Source organism: Oncorhynchus clarkii, chromosome 12 (genome assembly GCF_045791955.1).
Source record: "Oncorhynchus clarkii lewisi isolate Uvic-CL-2024 chromosome 12, UVic_Ocla_1.0, whole genome shotgun sequence".
Taxonomy (NCBI): Eukaryota; Metazoa; Chordata; class Actinopteri; order Salmoniformes; family Salmonidae; genus Oncorhynchus; species Oncorhynchus clarkii.
The window spans coordinates 39,964,501-39,982,669 of NC_092158.1; the positions used below are offsets into that span (position 1 = coordinate 39,964,501).

General features: G+C 42.4%; 2 protein-coding genes across 2 annotated transcripts; one reads left to right on the forward strand and one right to left on the reverse strand.

The window, feature by feature from the left end:
- Nucleotides 1–431: 431 nt before the first annotated feature.
- LOC139423184 (transducin beta-like protein 2) lies at nt 432–9,427 on the reverse strand. The gene is made up of 7 exons (XM_071174912.1): nt 9,010–9,427; nt 7,234–7,352; nt 6,795–6,979; nt 1,994–2,145; nt 1,701–1,827; nt 1,431–1,583; nt 432–1,318 (listed from the first exon to the last, which is right to left on the reverse strand). Exons 1-7 carry the CDS (start codon nt 9,137–9,139, stop codon nt 859–861), a joined length of 1,326 nt encoding a protein of 441 aa, XP_071031013.1. The 5' UTR covers nt 9,140–9,427; the 3' UTR covers nt 432–858.
- Nucleotides 9,428–17,229, forward strand: LOC139423186 (28S rRNA (cytosine-C(5))-methyltransferase-like). Its single transcript, XM_071174915.1, has 10 exons — nt 9,428–9,626; nt 9,827–9,946; nt 10,248–10,419; nt 11,827–11,935; nt 12,035–12,170; nt 12,336–12,451; nt 13,201–13,379; nt 13,582–13,792; nt 16,414–16,572; nt 16,685–17,229. The coding sequence occupies exons 1-10, from the start codon at nt 9,534–9,536 to the stop codon at nt 16,947–16,949; spliced, it is 1,560 nt and encodes a 519-aa protein (XP_071031016.1). The 5' UTR covers nt 9,428–9,533; the 3' UTR covers nt 16,950–17,229.
- Nucleotides 17,230–18,169: the final 940 nt, after the last annotated feature.

Consider the following 18,169-nt stretch of genomic DNA (forward strand, 5'->3'; position numbering starts at 1 on the left):
TAGGATCTCGCTAGCTAGTGCTTGGCTTTGCCCACCTCCTTGCTAATTCTGCCAAGAATGCTTAATTTGCTCTCACTGTAAACGACACAGATTAACTATCTTGGTTTAGTTATAAATACTTTGGTTTAGCTCTCCGTCCTGCTCCCTGACTCTCGCGAGCTTTCGGTATCCATTCACTTCATGTTCTCATAGAACGCCCTCCCTAAATTTGCATGTGTTACGTGAAGTTACCAGCTGGGGTCACTTGTTACATTGTAGTTACACTGTGGCATCCCTAAACTTTATTGTTAGTTTAGGAACCGTAGAAAGACAAGACACCTCAGCAGGATTCTGGTCCTATTATCAAATTAAATTGCATTTGTCACATGCGCCAAATACCGTGAAATGCTTACTTACTAGCCCTGAACTAACAATGCAGTTAAGAAACATTCGAGTTAAGAAAATATTTAATAAATAAAGTAAAAAATAAAAAATAGCAACAATAAAATAACGAGGCTATATACAGGGATTACCAGTACTGAGTAGTAAATGAGCAGGGGTACATGTAGGTACAACATTTTGATTTTGATTTATTTTTTTTTAAATACAAAGACCACCAGCGTCAAAGCAAATTCTCCTATAGTAGTATTACTGGTCCAAGTAGAGGTAACAAATAGTATTCTTGATTTTTGGAGGCAGGCAGAGCATTCAAAAAACAAAATAGAGCCATATTTCTGTAGAAACACATGATTTATTAAAACCAGCATGCAAATGCCACATCCCTGACAGGAGTCGAATTGCAGGCCCTTCTGTGAAGAGGCAGTGTGAGAAAGATAGAAAGAGGGATCTACACAGCCAGCCCGGGGGGTCTTTAGTTCTTTAGTCCTTGGGTGCCGTGAGCACAGTGTCTAGCGTGCTCTGCGCCTCCTGTATCTGCTGCTGCAGCCTTTGTTTCATACCCTCGTTCTGGGCGTTCTTTAGCATGGCTTGCATGTCCTGGATGGCTGCACGGTAACCTGGTGCATTGTGGAACACACGTACCGCCCGGTCCCCGCTGCACACCAGGTAGCGGCTGTTGATGTCAAACCTCAGCTCGGTGATCTCTTCGCTGTGGACTCCGTGGAACTCCTCCTCCAGCTGACCAGTGGATGTGCTGTACATGGCCACGCTGCAGCCGTTGGAGATAGCCACCACGCGCGCGTCTGGCGACAGGGCCACCCGGCTGCCTTCCGACGACTGGCAAGGCACCGACTTCAGGAGGTAAGGGTCTTGTTGCTTCTTGTACTCCACGTCTGTGTCCCACAGCCGCCAAGTGCCGTCCTTGGAGACGGTGGCCATTCTGGGGGAAATCGGAGACCGTTTCAAATATCAATGGGAAATGTAATCATAATGTCATTCATGGAAATCAACCATGGATGTTTCGATAGGATACCAGGCTATGCATACCTTACCTGCGTGAGTCGTTAGAGAAGGCAAAGGAGTGGACCCCTGCTGAATGGCCCTTCAGGTCGAAGGCACGGCTCACCTCTTTGAAGTCACCACCCTTCCCAAAGCACACCTCCCATACCTTCACGTCAGGAGTGAAGCCACAGGAAGCCACAAACCTGAAGACAAAATCATCCAAAATGTATTTACGTGAGAGCACAATTACATTAGCTATAACCCCCCCCCACACACACACACACACACACACACACACACACTTAGGGGACTGTACTGACCTTCCACAGGGTGAAATGGCAGCGTAGGAGTTGGTCATCTGGTTGGTGATGATAGAAGCCAGTACCTCTCCTTTCAGGTCCCAGATGAGGATGTTGGTGTCGGTGGAGGCACTCATGATGAACTTGCCTGGAACACAGAAAACAAAAAAGGGATAGCGATGAGAGTTTAGACAACTGGAACAAGGGTCTCTTCCATAACTTATAACATTCATAATTTAAAAAAAATTGCATATCACGCAGTCACATCTTCCTGCCTTTTAATCATTCAGCCTGAATACATTTAGCCATCATACCAGTCTCTGCGATGCCAATATTGATGACATTGGCCTTGTGTTTCTTTGGGAAGTCTTCAGGGGCAGCTTTGAAAGTGAAGCTCCCATCATCCTTCTTGGTCATCTTGAAGATGCGAATTGTATCTCCGTTAGCCAGCCAAGTAATGAAGGCCCTTCATACCAAGACAGAGCAAGTATAGAAAGACAAGAGGTTCTATCCACCTATCTATATATACAGTTGAAGTTGGAAGTTTACATACACTTAGGTTGGAGTCATTAAAACTCGTTTTTCAACCACTCCACAAACTATAGTTTTGGCAAGTCGGTTAGGATATCTACTTTGTGCATGACACAAGTAATTTTTCCAACAATTCTTTACTGACAGATTATTTCACTGTATCACAATTCCAGTGGGTCAGAAGTTTACATACACTAAGTTGAGTGCCTTTAAACAGCTTGGAAAATTCCAGAAAATTATGTCATGGCTTTACAAGCTTCTGATAGTCTAATTGACATCATTTGAGTCAATTGGAGGTGTACCAATTGTGGATGTATTTCAAGGCCTACCTTCAAACTCAGTGCCTCTTCGCGTGACATCGTGGGAAAATCAAAAGAAATCAGCCAAGACCTCAGAAAATTAATTGTAGACCTCCACAAGTCTGGTTCATCCTTGGGAGCAATTCACAAACGCCTGACGGTACCACGTTCATCTGTACACACAATAGCACGCCAGTATAAACACCATGGGACCACGCAGCCGTCATACCGCTCAGGAAGGAGACGCGTTCTGTCTCCTAGAGATGAGCGTACTTTGGTGCGAAAAGTGCAAATCAATCCCAGAACAACAGCAAAGGACCTTGTGGAGAAACCAGGTACAAAAGTATCTATATCTACAGTAAAACAAGTCCAATATCGACATAATCTGAAAGGCCGCTCAGAAAGGAAGAAGCCACTGCTCCAAAACCGCCATAAAAAAGCCAGACTACGGTTTGCAACTGCACATGGGAACAAAGATTGTACTTTCTGGAGAAATGTCCTCTGGTCTGATGAAACTAAAATTTAACTGTTTGGCCATAATGACCATTGTAATGTTTGGAGGAAAAGGGGGGAGGAAAAGGGGGAGGCTTGCAAGCCGAAGAACCCCATCCCAACCGTGAAGCACGGGGGTGGCAGCATCATGTTGTGGGGGTGCTTTGCCGCAGGAGGGACTGGTGCACTTCACAAAATAGATGTCATCATGAGGAAAGAAAATTATGTGGATATATTGAAGCAACATCTCAAGACATCAGTTAAAGCTTGGTCGCAAATGGGTCTTCCAAATGGACAATGACCCCAAGCATACTTACAAAGTTGTGGCAAAATGGCTTAAGGACAACAAAGTCAAGGTATAGTAGTGGCCATCAGAACAAGGCAAAACTGAAAAAGCATGTGCAAGAAAAGAGGCCTACAAACCTGACTCAGTTACACCAGCTCTGTCAGGAGGAATGGGCCAAAATTCACCCAACTTATTGTGGGAAGCTTGTGGAAGGCTAACCGAAACATTTGACCCAAGTTAAACAATTTAACTTCTTATGGCTGGGGGGCAGTATTGAGTAGCTTGGATGAATAAGGTGCCCAGAGTAAACTGCCTGCTAGTCAGGCCCAGAAGCTAAGATATGCATATTATTAGTAGATTTGGATAGAAAAGGTTTCTGAAACTGTTTGAATGATGTCTGTGGGTATAACAGAACTCATATGGCAGGTAAAAACATGAGAAAAAATCCAACCAGGAAGTGGGAAATCTGAGGTTTGTAGTTTTTCAACTCTTTGCCTATCCAAGATAGTGTAAATTTGGTCCGATTGCACTTCCTAAGGCTTCCACTAGATGTCAACAGTCTTTAGAACCTTGTTTCAGGCTTCTACTGTGAGGAGAGAATAAGAGCTGATGGGGTAAGGGGTCTGCCAGAAGGCCATGAGCTTAGTCAGGCGCGCTCCCGTGAGAGGTAGCTGCGTTCCATTGCATTTCTAAACACAAAGGAATTCTCTGGTTGAAACATTATTGAAGATTTATATTAAAAACATCCTAAAGATTGATTCTATACATTGTTAGACATGTTTCTACGAACTGTAATGGAATTTGACTTTTCGTCTGGCCTGCGCGTCGTGAATTTGGATTTGTGAACTAAAGGCGCGAACAAAAAGGAGGTATTTGGACATAAATTATGGACTTTATCGAACAAAACAAACATTTATTGTGGAGCTGGGATTCCTTGGAGTGCATTCTGATGAAGATCATAAAAAGTGAATATTTATAATGCTATTTCTGACTTCTGTTGACTCCACAACATGGCAGATATCTGTATGGCTTGTTTTGGTCTCTGAGCGCTGTACTCAGATTATAGCATGGTGTGCTTTTTCAGTAAAGCTTATTTGAAATCTGACACAGCGGTTGCATTAAGGAGAAGTTTATTTAAAGTTCCATGCATAACACTTGTATCTTTTATCAATAGTTATGAGTATTTCTGTAAATAGATGTGGCTCTCTGCAAAATCACCGGATGTTTTGAAAGCAAAACATTACTGAACGTAACGCGCCAACGTAAACTGAGATTTTTGGATATAAATATTAGAGGTTGACCGATTATGATTTTTCAACGCCGATACAGATTATTGGAGGACCAAAAAAGCCGATACCGATTAATCGGACGATTTTTTTGAATTTGTAATAATGACAATTACAACAATACTGAATTAACACTTATTTTAACTTAATATAAAACATCAATTAAATCAATTTAGCCTCAAATAAATAATGAAACATGTTCAATTTGGTTTAAATAATGCAAAAACAAAGTGTTGGAGAAGTAAAAGTGCAGGCAACCTAAAAAAGCTAACGTTTGAGTTCCTTGCTCAGAACATGAGAACATATGAAAGTTGGTGGTTCCTTTTAACATGAGACTTCAATATTCCAAGTTAAGAGGTTTTAGGTTGTAGTAAATATAGTATTTATAGGACTATTTGTCTCTATACCATTTGTATTTCATATACCTTTGACTATTGGATGTTCTTATAGGCACTATAGTATTGCCAGTGTAACAGTATAGCTTCCGTCCCCCTCCTCACTCCTACCTGAGCTCGAACCAGGAACACATCGACAACAGCCACACTCGAAGCATCGTTACCCATCGCTCCACAAAATCTGTAGCCCTTGCAGCGCAAGGGGAATAACTACTCCAAATCTAAAAGCGAGTGACGTTTGAAACAGTATTAGCGCACACCCACCTAACTAGCTAGCCATTTCACATTGGTTACACCAGCCATTAGGCTGATAGGCTTGAAGTCATAAACAGCGCTGTGCTTGCGAAGAGCTTCTGGCAAAACGTACGAAAGTGCTGTTTGAATGAATGATTACGGGCCTGCCTGCCTGCTACTGCTCAGTCAGACTGCTCTATCAAATCAGACTTAATTATAACATAACAGAAATACGAGCCTTTGGTCATTAATATGATCGAATCCGGAAACTATCATTTTGAAAACAAAACGTTTATTATTTCAGTGAAATACGGAACCGTTCTGTATTTTATCTAACGGGTGGCATCCCTAAGTCTAAATATTCTTGTTACATTGCCCAACCTTCAATGTATGTCATAATTACGTAAAATTCTGGCAAATTAGTTCACAATGAGCCAGGCAGTCCAAACTGTTGCATATACCCTGACTCTGCGTGCAATGAACGCAAGAGAAATGACACAATTTCACCTGGTTAATATTGCCTGCTAAACTGGATTAGTAGTTATAACTAGTGATTATGATTGATTGTTTTTTATAAGATAAGTTTAATGCTAGCTAGCAATTTATCTTGGCTTCTACTGCATTCGTGTTACAGGCAGGCTACTCGTGGAGTGTAATGGTTAGAGCGTTGGACTAGTTAACTGTGCGGTTGCAAGATTGGAACCCCTAAGCTGACAAGGTGAACATCTGTCGTTCTGCCCCTGAACAAGGCAGTTAACCCACCGTTCCTAGGCAGTCATTGGAAATAAGAATGTGTCCTTAACTGACTTGCCTAGTTAAATAAAAGGTATAAAAAAATTATATATATATATATATATTTTTTTTTAATCGGAAATCGGCGCCCAAAAATACAGATTTCCGATTGTTATGAAAACTTGAAATCGGCCCCGATTAATCGGCCATTCCGATTAATCGGTCGACCTCTAATAAATAGGAACTTTATTGAACAAAACATACGTATTATGTAACATGAAGTCTTATGAGTGTCATCTGATGAAGATCATCAAAGGTTAGTGATTCATTTTATCTCCATTTCTGCTTTTTGTGACTGCTCTCTTTGGCTGGAAAAATGGCTGTGTTTTTCTGTGACTAGGTACTGAGCTAACATAATCAGATGGTGTGCTTTCGTCGTAAAGCCTTTTTGAAATCGGGACACTGTGGTAGGATTAACAATAAGTTTATCTTTAAAATTGTTGTCATATCGATCCCGTTAACGGAATCTCAGCCGTAAGAAGTTAAAGGTAATGCTACCAAATACTAATTGAGTGCATGTAAACTTCTAAACCACTGAGAATGTGATAAAATAAATAAAAGCTGAAGTAAATCATTCTCTCTACTATTATTCTGACATTTCACATTCGTAAAATAAAGTGGTGATCCTAACTGACCAAATTCCCTGGAATTTTTACTCTGATTAAATGTCAGGAATTGTGAAAAACTGAGTTTAAATGTATATGGCTAAGGTGTATGTAAACTTCCGACTTCAACTGTACCCTTTGTTATGGACAAGAGTGTGTGTGTGTGTGTGCGCACATATATAAATATAAATATACCTTGAATCAGGGCTGAAACGGACCAGTGTGGCATGGTCCAGCTCTAAGTTGGCCCTCAGACATTTGTGGTCTCTGTTCAGGAATTCCTTGGTGCTCCATATCCTGACAGTGCGGTCGTCAGCACAGGTGGCTAGGTACTTTCCGTTGCTGCTGAAGTCCAGGGACGTCACATTTCCACTGTGACTCTGGGGAGAGAGAGACACACACACACACACACACACACACACACACACACACGAGTGAGCCAAGCAATGATCAAGTATCCGATAATTCTGCAACGTCGTCACACACCACTGTCATTACATTATGTTCTGTGAGCATTGTTGGATGAGCACTACACAAGACTGTGGCCTGTGAGATGGTTTTTAGAATTGATTAGATAGGCAGAGTATGCCTAAATATGGCAAATATAAAGTTCAGTGTGTAAAGCGTGGCCCACCTTCAAGGATGATGCTAGAAGAGGGTGGCTGAAGGTGTGCTGCTGGGCTTTCTCCTTGCGAGGACGCTGTTGTTGTTTCTGTTTCTTGGCAGTGGGAGCCTTCACTGCATTTCTCTCTGCTGCAGGGGGTGAATTGGCATCACATTACACAAGACGTTCAAGCAGACACTTTCTAGTACCTTCCATAGAGGCTAACCAAGATACACTACATGAACAAAAGTCTGGGACACCTGCCCGTTGAACATATTCTAAAATCATGGGCATTAATACGGAGTTGGTCCCCCTTTGATGCTGTAACAGCCTCCACTCTTCTGGGACAGATTCCCACTAGATGTTGGAACATTGCTGCGGGGACTTTCTTCCATTCAGCCACAAGAGCATAAGTTAGGTCGGGCACTGATGTTGGGCGATTAGGCCTGGCTCGCAGTCGATGTTCGAATTCATCCCAAAGGTGTTCGATGGGGTTGAGGTCTGGACTCAAGGCCAGTCAAGTTCTTCCACACCAATCTTGACAAACCATTTCTGTATATACCTCGCTTTGTGCACATGGGCATTGTCATGCTGATACAGGAAAGGGCCTGCTTATGACAATACAGGAAAGGGCCTTCCCCAAACTGTTGCCACAAAGTTGAAAGCACAGAGTCATCTATAATGTAATTGTATGCTGTAGTGTTAAGATTTCCCTTCACTGGAACTAAGGGGCATTGTCCAAACCATGAAAAACTGCCCTAGACCACTATTACTCCTTCACCACACTTTACAGTTGGCACTATGCATTTGGGCAGGTAGCGTTCTCCTGGCATCCGCCAAACCCAGATCCGTCCGTCGGACTGCTAGATGGTTAAGCGTGATTCATCACTCCAGAGAACGCGTTTCCACTGCTGAAGAGTCCAATGGTGGCGAGATTTACACCAGTCCAGCCGACGCTTGGCATTGCGCATGATGAACTTATGCTTGTGTGCGGCTGCTCGGCCAGTGAAACCCATTTCACAAAGCTCCCGATCAACAGTTCTAGTGCTGACGTTGCTTCCAGAGGCAGTTTGGCACTTGGTAGTGAGTGTTGTAACCCAGTTCCGTGAGCTTGTGTGGCCTACCACTTCACGGCTAAGCCGTTGTTGCTCCGAGACGTTTCCACTTCACAATAACAGCACTTACAGTTGACTGGGGCAGCTCTAGCAGGGCAGAAATTTTACGAACTGACCTGTTGGAAAGGTGGCATCTTATGACGGTGCCACGTTGAAAAGTCACTGAGCTCTCCAGTAAGGCCATTCTACAGCCAATGTTTGTCTATAGAGATGGCTGTGTGCTCGATTTTATACACCTGTCAGCAACAGATGTGGCTGAAATAGCCAAATCCACTAATTTGAAGGTGTGTCCACATACTTTTGTATATATAGTGTAGGTAGCCTATACCTTGTTTCTCATTATCAAAATGTTCAGGTTGATTTCTCCTCTGGGAACCGTAAGATGTTGATTAATAAAACATGTACAATTCTGTAACAATAATACAATGTTTTAGTCACCATTTCATTCAAACTTTCTTCCATAACTTTTCCTCCAGCAACAAGTTTGTGGTTGGCTACATTTAAACTTTTTGGACCTGGTGCCAATACTTTTAAATGAGTACAGATATTGTTACTATCGTAAAGGGCTGATATTACAGTGTGTGTAAATTGCACCTGTTTGACACATTCACAGCTAGCTAAAGTAATAGAATAGCAATCCATCTCGACAAGAAGACATATAATATGCAAACAAGTTAAGAGAGCAACTTACCAACTGAGTCTTCTTCATTCTGCTCTAGTTGTTCACTTATTTCTCCTTTCTGCTTTCCCACTGCGACGGCGACCAAAATTATTAGCATTCCTATTAATAAGGTCAAGGCAAAAAGAGCCGCAAACTCCATCTTCGCCGAGTTTGTGCCACGTTAGCACTAGCTATTCTAATAACACAGCTAGCACGCTAGCTAGCAAACTCCTTTGACACAAGAGGCTCTTTAGCTACTTGCTGTGGCTGCAGCTTTGTTCAGCTAGCAATATAGTTGTGTTTAAATAGTAACAATATTGCTGTCGTTATTAACTGTATGATAAGGACTAATCGAATTTGCTTTACACATGCATTAAAAAAATCAGTTACTGAAGTCAGCAGCAGAGAACTTTGAGTCCTAACGTAAACCTTTTTTTCAGCAAGCCGTAAAGTATATTGTCCGCTTGCGGAAACGTGGGTGTCGTATATTCATGTACATAGCTAATGATAATACATTCTCTTTTTAAAAAATACGGTAAATTAGTTGTATAGCAATGGCTTTGTACGCGAAAGCAGCCGAGATTCTCGAGAAAGTGGAGAGGAAGCAGGCTACTGTAAAGACTTTGGTTTACGATAGTAAATTTCAGGTAATTACTAGTTTACTGAGTAGCGTTCGCTATTATTAGCTAGCTAACTTCTTGCGTTGTCAACATTTACCATGTAGCTAACACGTACACATCACATAGGCAATAACTTGCTGGTCATGCCTAGAAGCTAAAAATCCTGTGTGTAAAGAGACTTACAACAGTATTGTGTTAATATTGTTATAATGCTCTCACCTCACCAGAATATCAAGCAGCTTTTTGCCCTGGTGTGTGAGACACAGAAGTTTTCATCCATCCTTCAAGAGATCATTGAGTCCACCAAGCTCCTCAAACAGACCAAGATAAAAATGAATCTGGCCAAGGTAATGTGAAACACATGGATACAATTATCTTCCCCGTCATGCCTTTTTGAACAAACTCCATTCAGTCCCTCCAACAGAGTTCTTCAAGCCTGGTCCTGGGAACCCACAGGTCATAATATGCAGGCATTTGTTTCTGCCCATAACAAACAAACCTGATTAGCTACTGTAATTGAATCAGGTGTGTTAGAACAAAAGCCTGCACACCCTGTGGTTCAGATTCCCAGAACCAGGAATGAAGAACACTGCTCCAACACTTTGGCTGGTAGCTTACCTCTTGTTTGGTCCTGTCCACACTACGCAGGTTCTGGTGTATGACCTGGTCATTGGTAAGGGGCTGAAGTGTGGCGGGGCCTGGAAGGCGCTGATGATGAAACACCGCTCTAGACTGCAGGCTGCCCTAGCCCGCATGAAGATCAAGCAGAAGGTCAGCCGCAACCAGGACCTGCTCTCCTCCAGTCTCCAGCAGCCTGAAGGTTATATTGATTGATCCCTATTACTCCTGTTAGAAAACTAGACATTTGGGCTTCCAAGAGATGAGTGGCATAGGACTGTATCCGCGAGATGTTCAATAGGCTATAGAGCATATGTGCCAATACCAAAGTGGGCACATTCGCAATATAAACTCAACATTGTTTGTGACAAAACCATCAGTGCACTTGAAAATGCGATGGAAACCCATTTAACTTGTATTTGTTTATTCGGTACATGGGAATTTAACCGCATAATTGTTTATGTGCGCTACACACTGTATTTTACCCTCAAAAAGTTAATTTGATGGAAACATCTCTGGTGGGAAAATGTACATATGTTTTTATGCTGATTTTTTTATATTTGCATCCAAATCAGTCGCCAATTGGATGGAAACCTAGCTTGTAACCAGTACGTTGGATAAAGAATGTCATGACAGGCCTGATGGAAACAGCAAATTTGTTGGTAAACTTTCCAAATGTCGACGACGACAAAATATCCAGACAATAAACACAATTGCATTATATCGATGGCAATTTGAATTCTACACATTTTGCCATGAGGCGGAGAGATGATTTTGCAATTGTATAACACATTTTATGCAATTCTACACATTTTGCCATGGGGCGGAGATAAAAGTTTGTGTATTCTATTATTCTAACTCTCAACAGTAAGCTGAGACCCCGACTGAGTAAACACATTTGTGCACAAAATATGGGAGAAATAAGTTTTTGTTCGTGTGGAAATGTTTTATTTCAGCTCATGAAACGTGGGACCAACACTTTACATGTTGCGTTTATTTTTGTTCAGTGTAGTTTCAGCATGCTGGTGTGCAACCATGGCAATATTGTTTTGACTTTGAATAGCTTTGTTAGGGACCGTCAATAATTGTGTTTCATGTTGCACACCTTTAGTCCTCATTAAAGGATTTGAATATTTGAATATGAATTTCTACAATTTATAGTTGGAGGTAATACAAATTTGGAGCTATTAGAATTAACATATTGTCCCATGTATATTGTGTATTTTACCGATGGCCCACTAACTAATCCCCATAGGGATTTCCAAAGTCAACCCAAATGTACCATAGGTCATGTGCAGCTACACTCAGAATGTATGATTACTTGTGTGCTGCCAGCTGTGGACAGTATTGAAACAAACCCAACCTTCATTTACGCTGTGATGCAGTCAACCACAAATCTCACAAACTCGGTTTTGGATGAGACCGACTTTTTGACCAAAATTATACTTTTTACACTTTGTAGTCAATTGTGACAGTAGAATAAATGTTTTGAGTCATATTGATGCCACACAGGCTGTTTTCTAAACTACGTTTTTTTTTTAAAGTGGTAGTTGGTCTTTAAATGTTTCTCTCCTTTTTGTTAAAGAATAGACATTTTCTCCTTCCCCAGGCGATCAGCTCCCAAGGTATGTGCGTGTGAACACGTTAAAGACCACAGTGGAGGACGCCATCGATTACTTCAAGAGAGACGGCTTCTCCTACTTGGGACAAGCCTACAGGTCAGTCATGGACGGGCCTTTGATGTTTCTTCCTTCCCTGTTTATTCTATTGACTGAGGTTGACATGAGGTAAATGGAATGTGTGTTTCTGATGTCTAGGCTCGATGACCTGAATCTGAAGGGGAAATCCTTTGTGGGTGACCTGCACCTTTCAGACCTGCTGGTTTTCTCTCCAAAGACAGACTTCCATGACCACAATCTGTACAAAGCTGGCCACATCATTCTACAAGACAAGGTGAGGACTTTCAATGCGTCCGTTCATCACTGATCTGTACATGATTGGATGAGATTACCTTGTCAGATCTATTCTGATAGAAATTAATCCCAGAATAATTTGAAGGTATTCTGAAAGGGCCTATGGACTTGCCCGTGTACTACTGTCTACCTTATATCCCAACAGGCCAGCTGTCTCCCTGCATACCTCCTGAACCCTCCTACAGGCAGCCACGTCCTGGACGCTTGTGCAGCACCGGGGAACAAAACCAGCCACCTCGCTGCCATCATGAAAAACAAAGGGTAAAACTTGATTACTTTTATTTCAGAGGTCCCAGACCCAGATTAAGCCTAATCCTGGACTAAATGCCATGTACAAAAATTAAGGACACTTTCTCTTTCCATGACAGAGACCAGGTCAATCCATGTAAAAACGATGATCCCTTTTTGATGTCACTTGTTAAATCCGGAGAGGAAACAGTTAAACAGATTTTTTAGCCAATTGAGACATGGATAGTGTGTGTGTGCGCCATTGAGGGTGAATGTGCAAGAAAAAAGATGTAAGTGCCTTTGAACAGGGTATGGTTCCAGGCACGCTCCAGTTTGTGTCAAGACTTGCAACACTGCTGGGTTTTTCACGCTTAACAGTTTCCCCATGTGTATCAAGAATGGTCCACCACCCAAAGGACATTCAGCCAACTTGACACAACTGTGGGAAGCGTTGGAGTGAACGTGGGCCAGCATCCATGTGGAACGCTTGACACCTTGTATAGTCTATGCCCCAATGAATTTAGGCGGTTCTGAGGGCAAAAGGGGAGGTGGGTTGCAACTCAATATTTGGAAGGTGTACTTAATGTTTTGTACACTGTACTTTTTATGGTTCTGGGAAACTATTGTCTAGTAGGAATAGGGTATTAACAAGTTTGTGATGTTAATCCTGAAAAAGAGTAGGTTACAAAAGGATAGCAATTTTGATGAAATTTCAAAGCACGTTGTAAAGGTTACTTGCCTCACCTTTTACCCAAACCTCTTTTCTCTGGCCCATGTTGAAGGAGGCTGTTTGCCTTCGACCTGGATGCCAAGCGTCTCTCCACCATGTCCACTCTCCTGCTCCGCGCCGGAGTCACATGTCAGCAGCTGGCCAATCAGGACTTCCTAAAGGTGGACCCGGACGGGCCGCAGTATAAAGATGTGGAGTACATCCTACTGGACCCGTCGTGCAGCGGATCAGGTAACAACACAACCGGTCTGCCTGGTGTCCTCAAAACAAAATATATATGTTTAGATGCTTGTTTATTACTCCAGAAAGATGTACCTCGATGACCCAGAAGGACTCAAGTCAAAGTATCTGTATGACCTCTAAAACAAGTACCGTCTTTGTACTCTCAATGTCATTGTTGATTCAAAATAATATTTGTGGGTTTCTCTCTCAGGGATGGTGTGTCTGCGGGACGAGGCCTCACCCTCCCAAAAGGAGCAGGACAAGCGTCGTCTGCAGGCCCTGGCAGCGTTCCAGCTGCACTGTCTCAACCACGCCTTGCGCTTCCCCCGTCTGCAACGCGTGGTGTACTCCACCTGCTCCATCCATACCGAGGAGAACGAGCAAGTGGTGGCCGCCTGCCTGCTGCAGAACCCAGGTTTCAGGTAGGGAACAGAAATGTATATTAAAGCTGCAAGTAGCTTTGCTGGGTTTCAACTGTGTGCCCACTGTGCCACCATCAGGACAAATTGCCCTAGGATGAGCTATTTCTGTACTGTTTACCAAATATCAGAACTCAAAATCAAACAATGCAATACATTTATGTATTTTATCATTTTTTTAAATTATGTTGACTACTTTAAAACATATTCCTCTACAGAACCGCTGGACTGATTGGCACCAAATTTGGTATATACATTCGTGGCTAAAAGTTTTGAGAATGACATAAATTTTCAAAGTCTGCTGCCTCAGTTTGTATGATGGCAATTTGCATATACTCCAGAATGTTATGCAGAGTGATCAGATGAATTGCAAAGTCCCTCTTTGCAATGCAAATTAACTGAATCCCCCAAAAACATTTCCACTGCATTTCAGCCCTGCCACAAAAGGACCAGCTGACATCATGTCAGTGATTCTCTCGTTAACACAGGTGTGAGTGTTGACGACGACAAGGCTGGAGATCACTCTGTCATGCTGATTGAGTTCGAATAACAGACTGGAAGCTTCAAAAGGAGGATGGTGTTTGGAATCATTGAACTTCCTCAACCATGGTTACCTGCAAGGAAACACGTGTCATCATTGCTTTGCACAAAAAGGGCTTCACAGGCAAGGATATTGCTGCCAGTAAGATTGCACCTAAATCAACCATTTATCGGATCAAGGAGAGCGGTTCAATTGTTGTGAAGAAGGCTTCAGGGAGCCCAAGAAAGTCCAGCAAGCGCCAGGAACGTCTCCTAAAGTTGATTCAGCTGCGGGATCGGGGCACCACCAGTACAGAGCTTGCTCAGGAATGGCAGCAGGCAGGTGTGAGTGCATCTGCACGCACAGTGAGGCGAATACTTTTGGTGGATAGCCTGGTGTCAAGAAGGGCAGCAAAGAAACCAATTCTCTCCAGGAAAAACATCAGGGACAGAGATTGGACTGCTGAGGACTGGGGTAAAGTCATTTTCTCTGATGAATCCCCTTTACGATTGTTTGGGGAATCCGGAAAAAAGCTTGTCCGGAGAAGACGAGGTGAGCGCTACCATCAGTCCTGTGTCATGACAACAGTAAAGCATCCTGAGACCATTCATGTGTGGGGTTGCTTCTCAGCCAAGGGAGTGGGCTCACTCACAATTTTGCCTAACACATCCATGAATAAAGAATGGTACCAACACATCCTCCAAGAGCAACTTCTCCCAACCATCCAGGAACAGTTTGGTAACGAACAATGCCTTTCCCAGCATGATAGAGCACCTTGCCACCTTGCAAAAGTGATAACTAAGTGGCTTGGAGAACAAAACATCAATATTTTGGGTCCATGGTCAGGAAACTCCCCAGACCTTAATCCCGTTGAGAATTTGTGATCAATCCTCAAGAGGCTGGTGGACAAACAAAAACCCACAAATTCTGACAAACTCCAAGCATTGATTATACTAGAATGGGCTGCCATCAGTCAGGATGTGGCCCAGAAGTTAATTGACAGCATGCCAGGGCAGATTGCGGAGGTCTTGAAAAAGAAGGATCAACACTGCAAATATTGACTCTTTGCATCAACTTCATGTAATTGTCAATAAAAGCCTTTGACACTTACGAAATGCTTGTAATTATACTTCAGTATTCCATAGTAACATCTGACAAATATCTAAAGATATTGAAGCAGCAAACTTTGGAAATTAATGTCATTCTCAAAACTTTTGGCCACGACTGTACCATCTATAGATGCACATCTTCAAACACAATTTTCCAAGACTCTTGCTCAAACAATATGGCCGCAATGAGCTTGCATGATTTTTTTTTCTTTGTCCAACAGCACCATCATGCAGCCAAACTGAACCATATTTTACAGGTTAGCTCGACACATCTCTGAGCATGTGTACCAAATTTAATCAGTCGAACTGATCAAGAGATAAATGTGCCTGTTGTAGCGCCACCGTGTGGTCGATTTGAATGTGCTTAGATATGTTGAGTCTTGACAGCATTTGGTATATGTGCTGCAAATGAATATCCATGTTGGAGTTATGCATTTGTGCCAGACAACACCCACATTACTATTTATTGGTCAGTAGCAGCCATGTTGTTTGAGATGCTATTTTGGTCCATAGATGAAGTCTCAAGTTTTGTGCATATCGGTCCCAGAGGAGTAGCGTTTCAAGTGTAAACCAAATTCAAAATGGCAGAAAACCCATCATGGGACCTTGAAGCATATTTCTTCCTTGTGAGGAGAGGAACCTATATACTGGATTTCAGGACTCACTGGGTGAGCGGCGTGACCTTTCACTTGCTTGTTATAGCAACACCATCTGGTCAATATGCACAGTAATGGATGAGGGTGTGGCCCCTTACCGTCATGCATGGTTGCAACCTAGGCCTTACCATCTCACGGGAATTTGCATTTTCACAAATTGGCAGAAAATAATCAATGCCAACAAATACATTAGGGTTTCACCAGCTTTGCTGCTTAACCTCTAATGATCAATTCCCAAATAGATTTATCATAGAACCGACTAAGTATGTGACCTGTGTTTATGATCATAAGAACAGTATAGCATTGTGTAAACTTATGAGACACCGGCTGTTTCTGCAGGCTGGTTCCACTGCTCCTGCAGTGGCCCGAGCGTGGCCTGGCTCCCCTCACAAAGTGTCTCCGAGCCAGCACCACCAAAACCCTCACCCATGGCTTCTTTGTGGCCCTGCTGGAGCGACACACAGCACAGAGGCTAGAAGAGCAAGCCTCCGAAACACTGTGAGTAACAGTTATACATTCCGTAAAAGCAAGGCAACGGTATAATCTAGACTTTGTCTGAAGTTAACCAACAGAAATGCAACATTGTTAATGCTCGTCTTCACTGTTATAGCAATCCGGTCGCTGAGATGAGTCCAAGTAGTCCTTCTGCCAGTAAGGACATACATGAGGTTCAGGAGCAGATTAGCACCACCAAGGATATAGACATGGCCGAGGAAGCCAAACCCACAGAGGAAAATACAGAAACCTCAGGAGTGAAGAAGAGGAAGAAAAAGAAAGATGGGGATAAGGAGGCTCTGGAGCCCAAAGCCACTGAGGAACAGACAAATACCTCAGGAAGAGCAAAGAGAAAAAAGGCTAAAGTGGAACGAGACTGACCCTTCAAAGGAACACTGGCTTTGGGTGCCTTGGCGGTCATTTAGACAAGCTATATTTTTGCCCCAACTCCAGTCGACATCGAAGCTAGGCTGTGCCACGTTGGGAAAGCTTAGTCATGGTGACAATGATTGGCTACCTATAATCCAGCAGTGACATTCAACCCAGTCAAGTTCTGATATTGGAGGGTATTGAATCTTATGAAACACCTTTGTATGTCTGTTACTGTCATTTGTACCCTTGATTGACCATGTGTATTCCTCAAATAAAACATCAAATCTTTTTTTTTGTTGATCGGTTCAAATGTATAGACATCTTCAGACAGACCAGTCACTAAGATCTTTATCACATTTTATTTAAAAACAGTACATTTAAGACATGAGTAGAGGGGAGAATGTTATAATACGCTGCCCATGTCTGCACATTTACTCTCCTCTCGAATTGCCCATTGTGAGCCGATGTTTGCGTTCCCATTCACAGTAATATACCTCTCAAACACTCAATTTAAGACATCCAGCTCGAACACTTTCCATGTTATAAAAAGTCATTGTCATTTGAAGCTTCAACAAAATAAACACATGGTAAAGCCTTGGTCCTTGGTTAAATCCACAAGTCCAAATGTTAAACATGACTTATTTACACAGCTCTGCACAAGGGTAAATGACTGTTTGATTTACAAAAGGGTCTATGGATTATGAACCCAAAAATGTGACTGGTTAAATATACTACATTCAATGTTTTGTGCATATGCAAAATCTGAACCAACAAGATAAGACAATTATAAAGTCCTGTCTATGGGAACAAACAAGGTGGCCAGGCCATTCAATATGGTTTGAGTTGACCTTCAGCACATATCACAAGAAGTAAAAACAAGCCTGGTAAACTGAGCAAAATAAAAACAAAACAGCCTTCTTTCAAAAGCTGTCAGTCAAAAATGACCACAGGGCAGACTTCATTGATCTCACTTCACTTCCAGATAACTGAGGTGGGGTGCTATCAATTGTTTTAAAAGGGATTTAAGTATAACATGGGTATCATACATAGTTACACCGTAGAATGATACATTAAAATATAATTTAAAAGAATGAACAGGGGACTTTAGTCCCAGCAAAAATAAACTCACATTCAAGTCAGTCTTTCTATACACACACACACACACACACCTCACACAGTAACACACAAAGCCACAAGTCTCATTCAAGTCTAAAGCAACACAATTCGT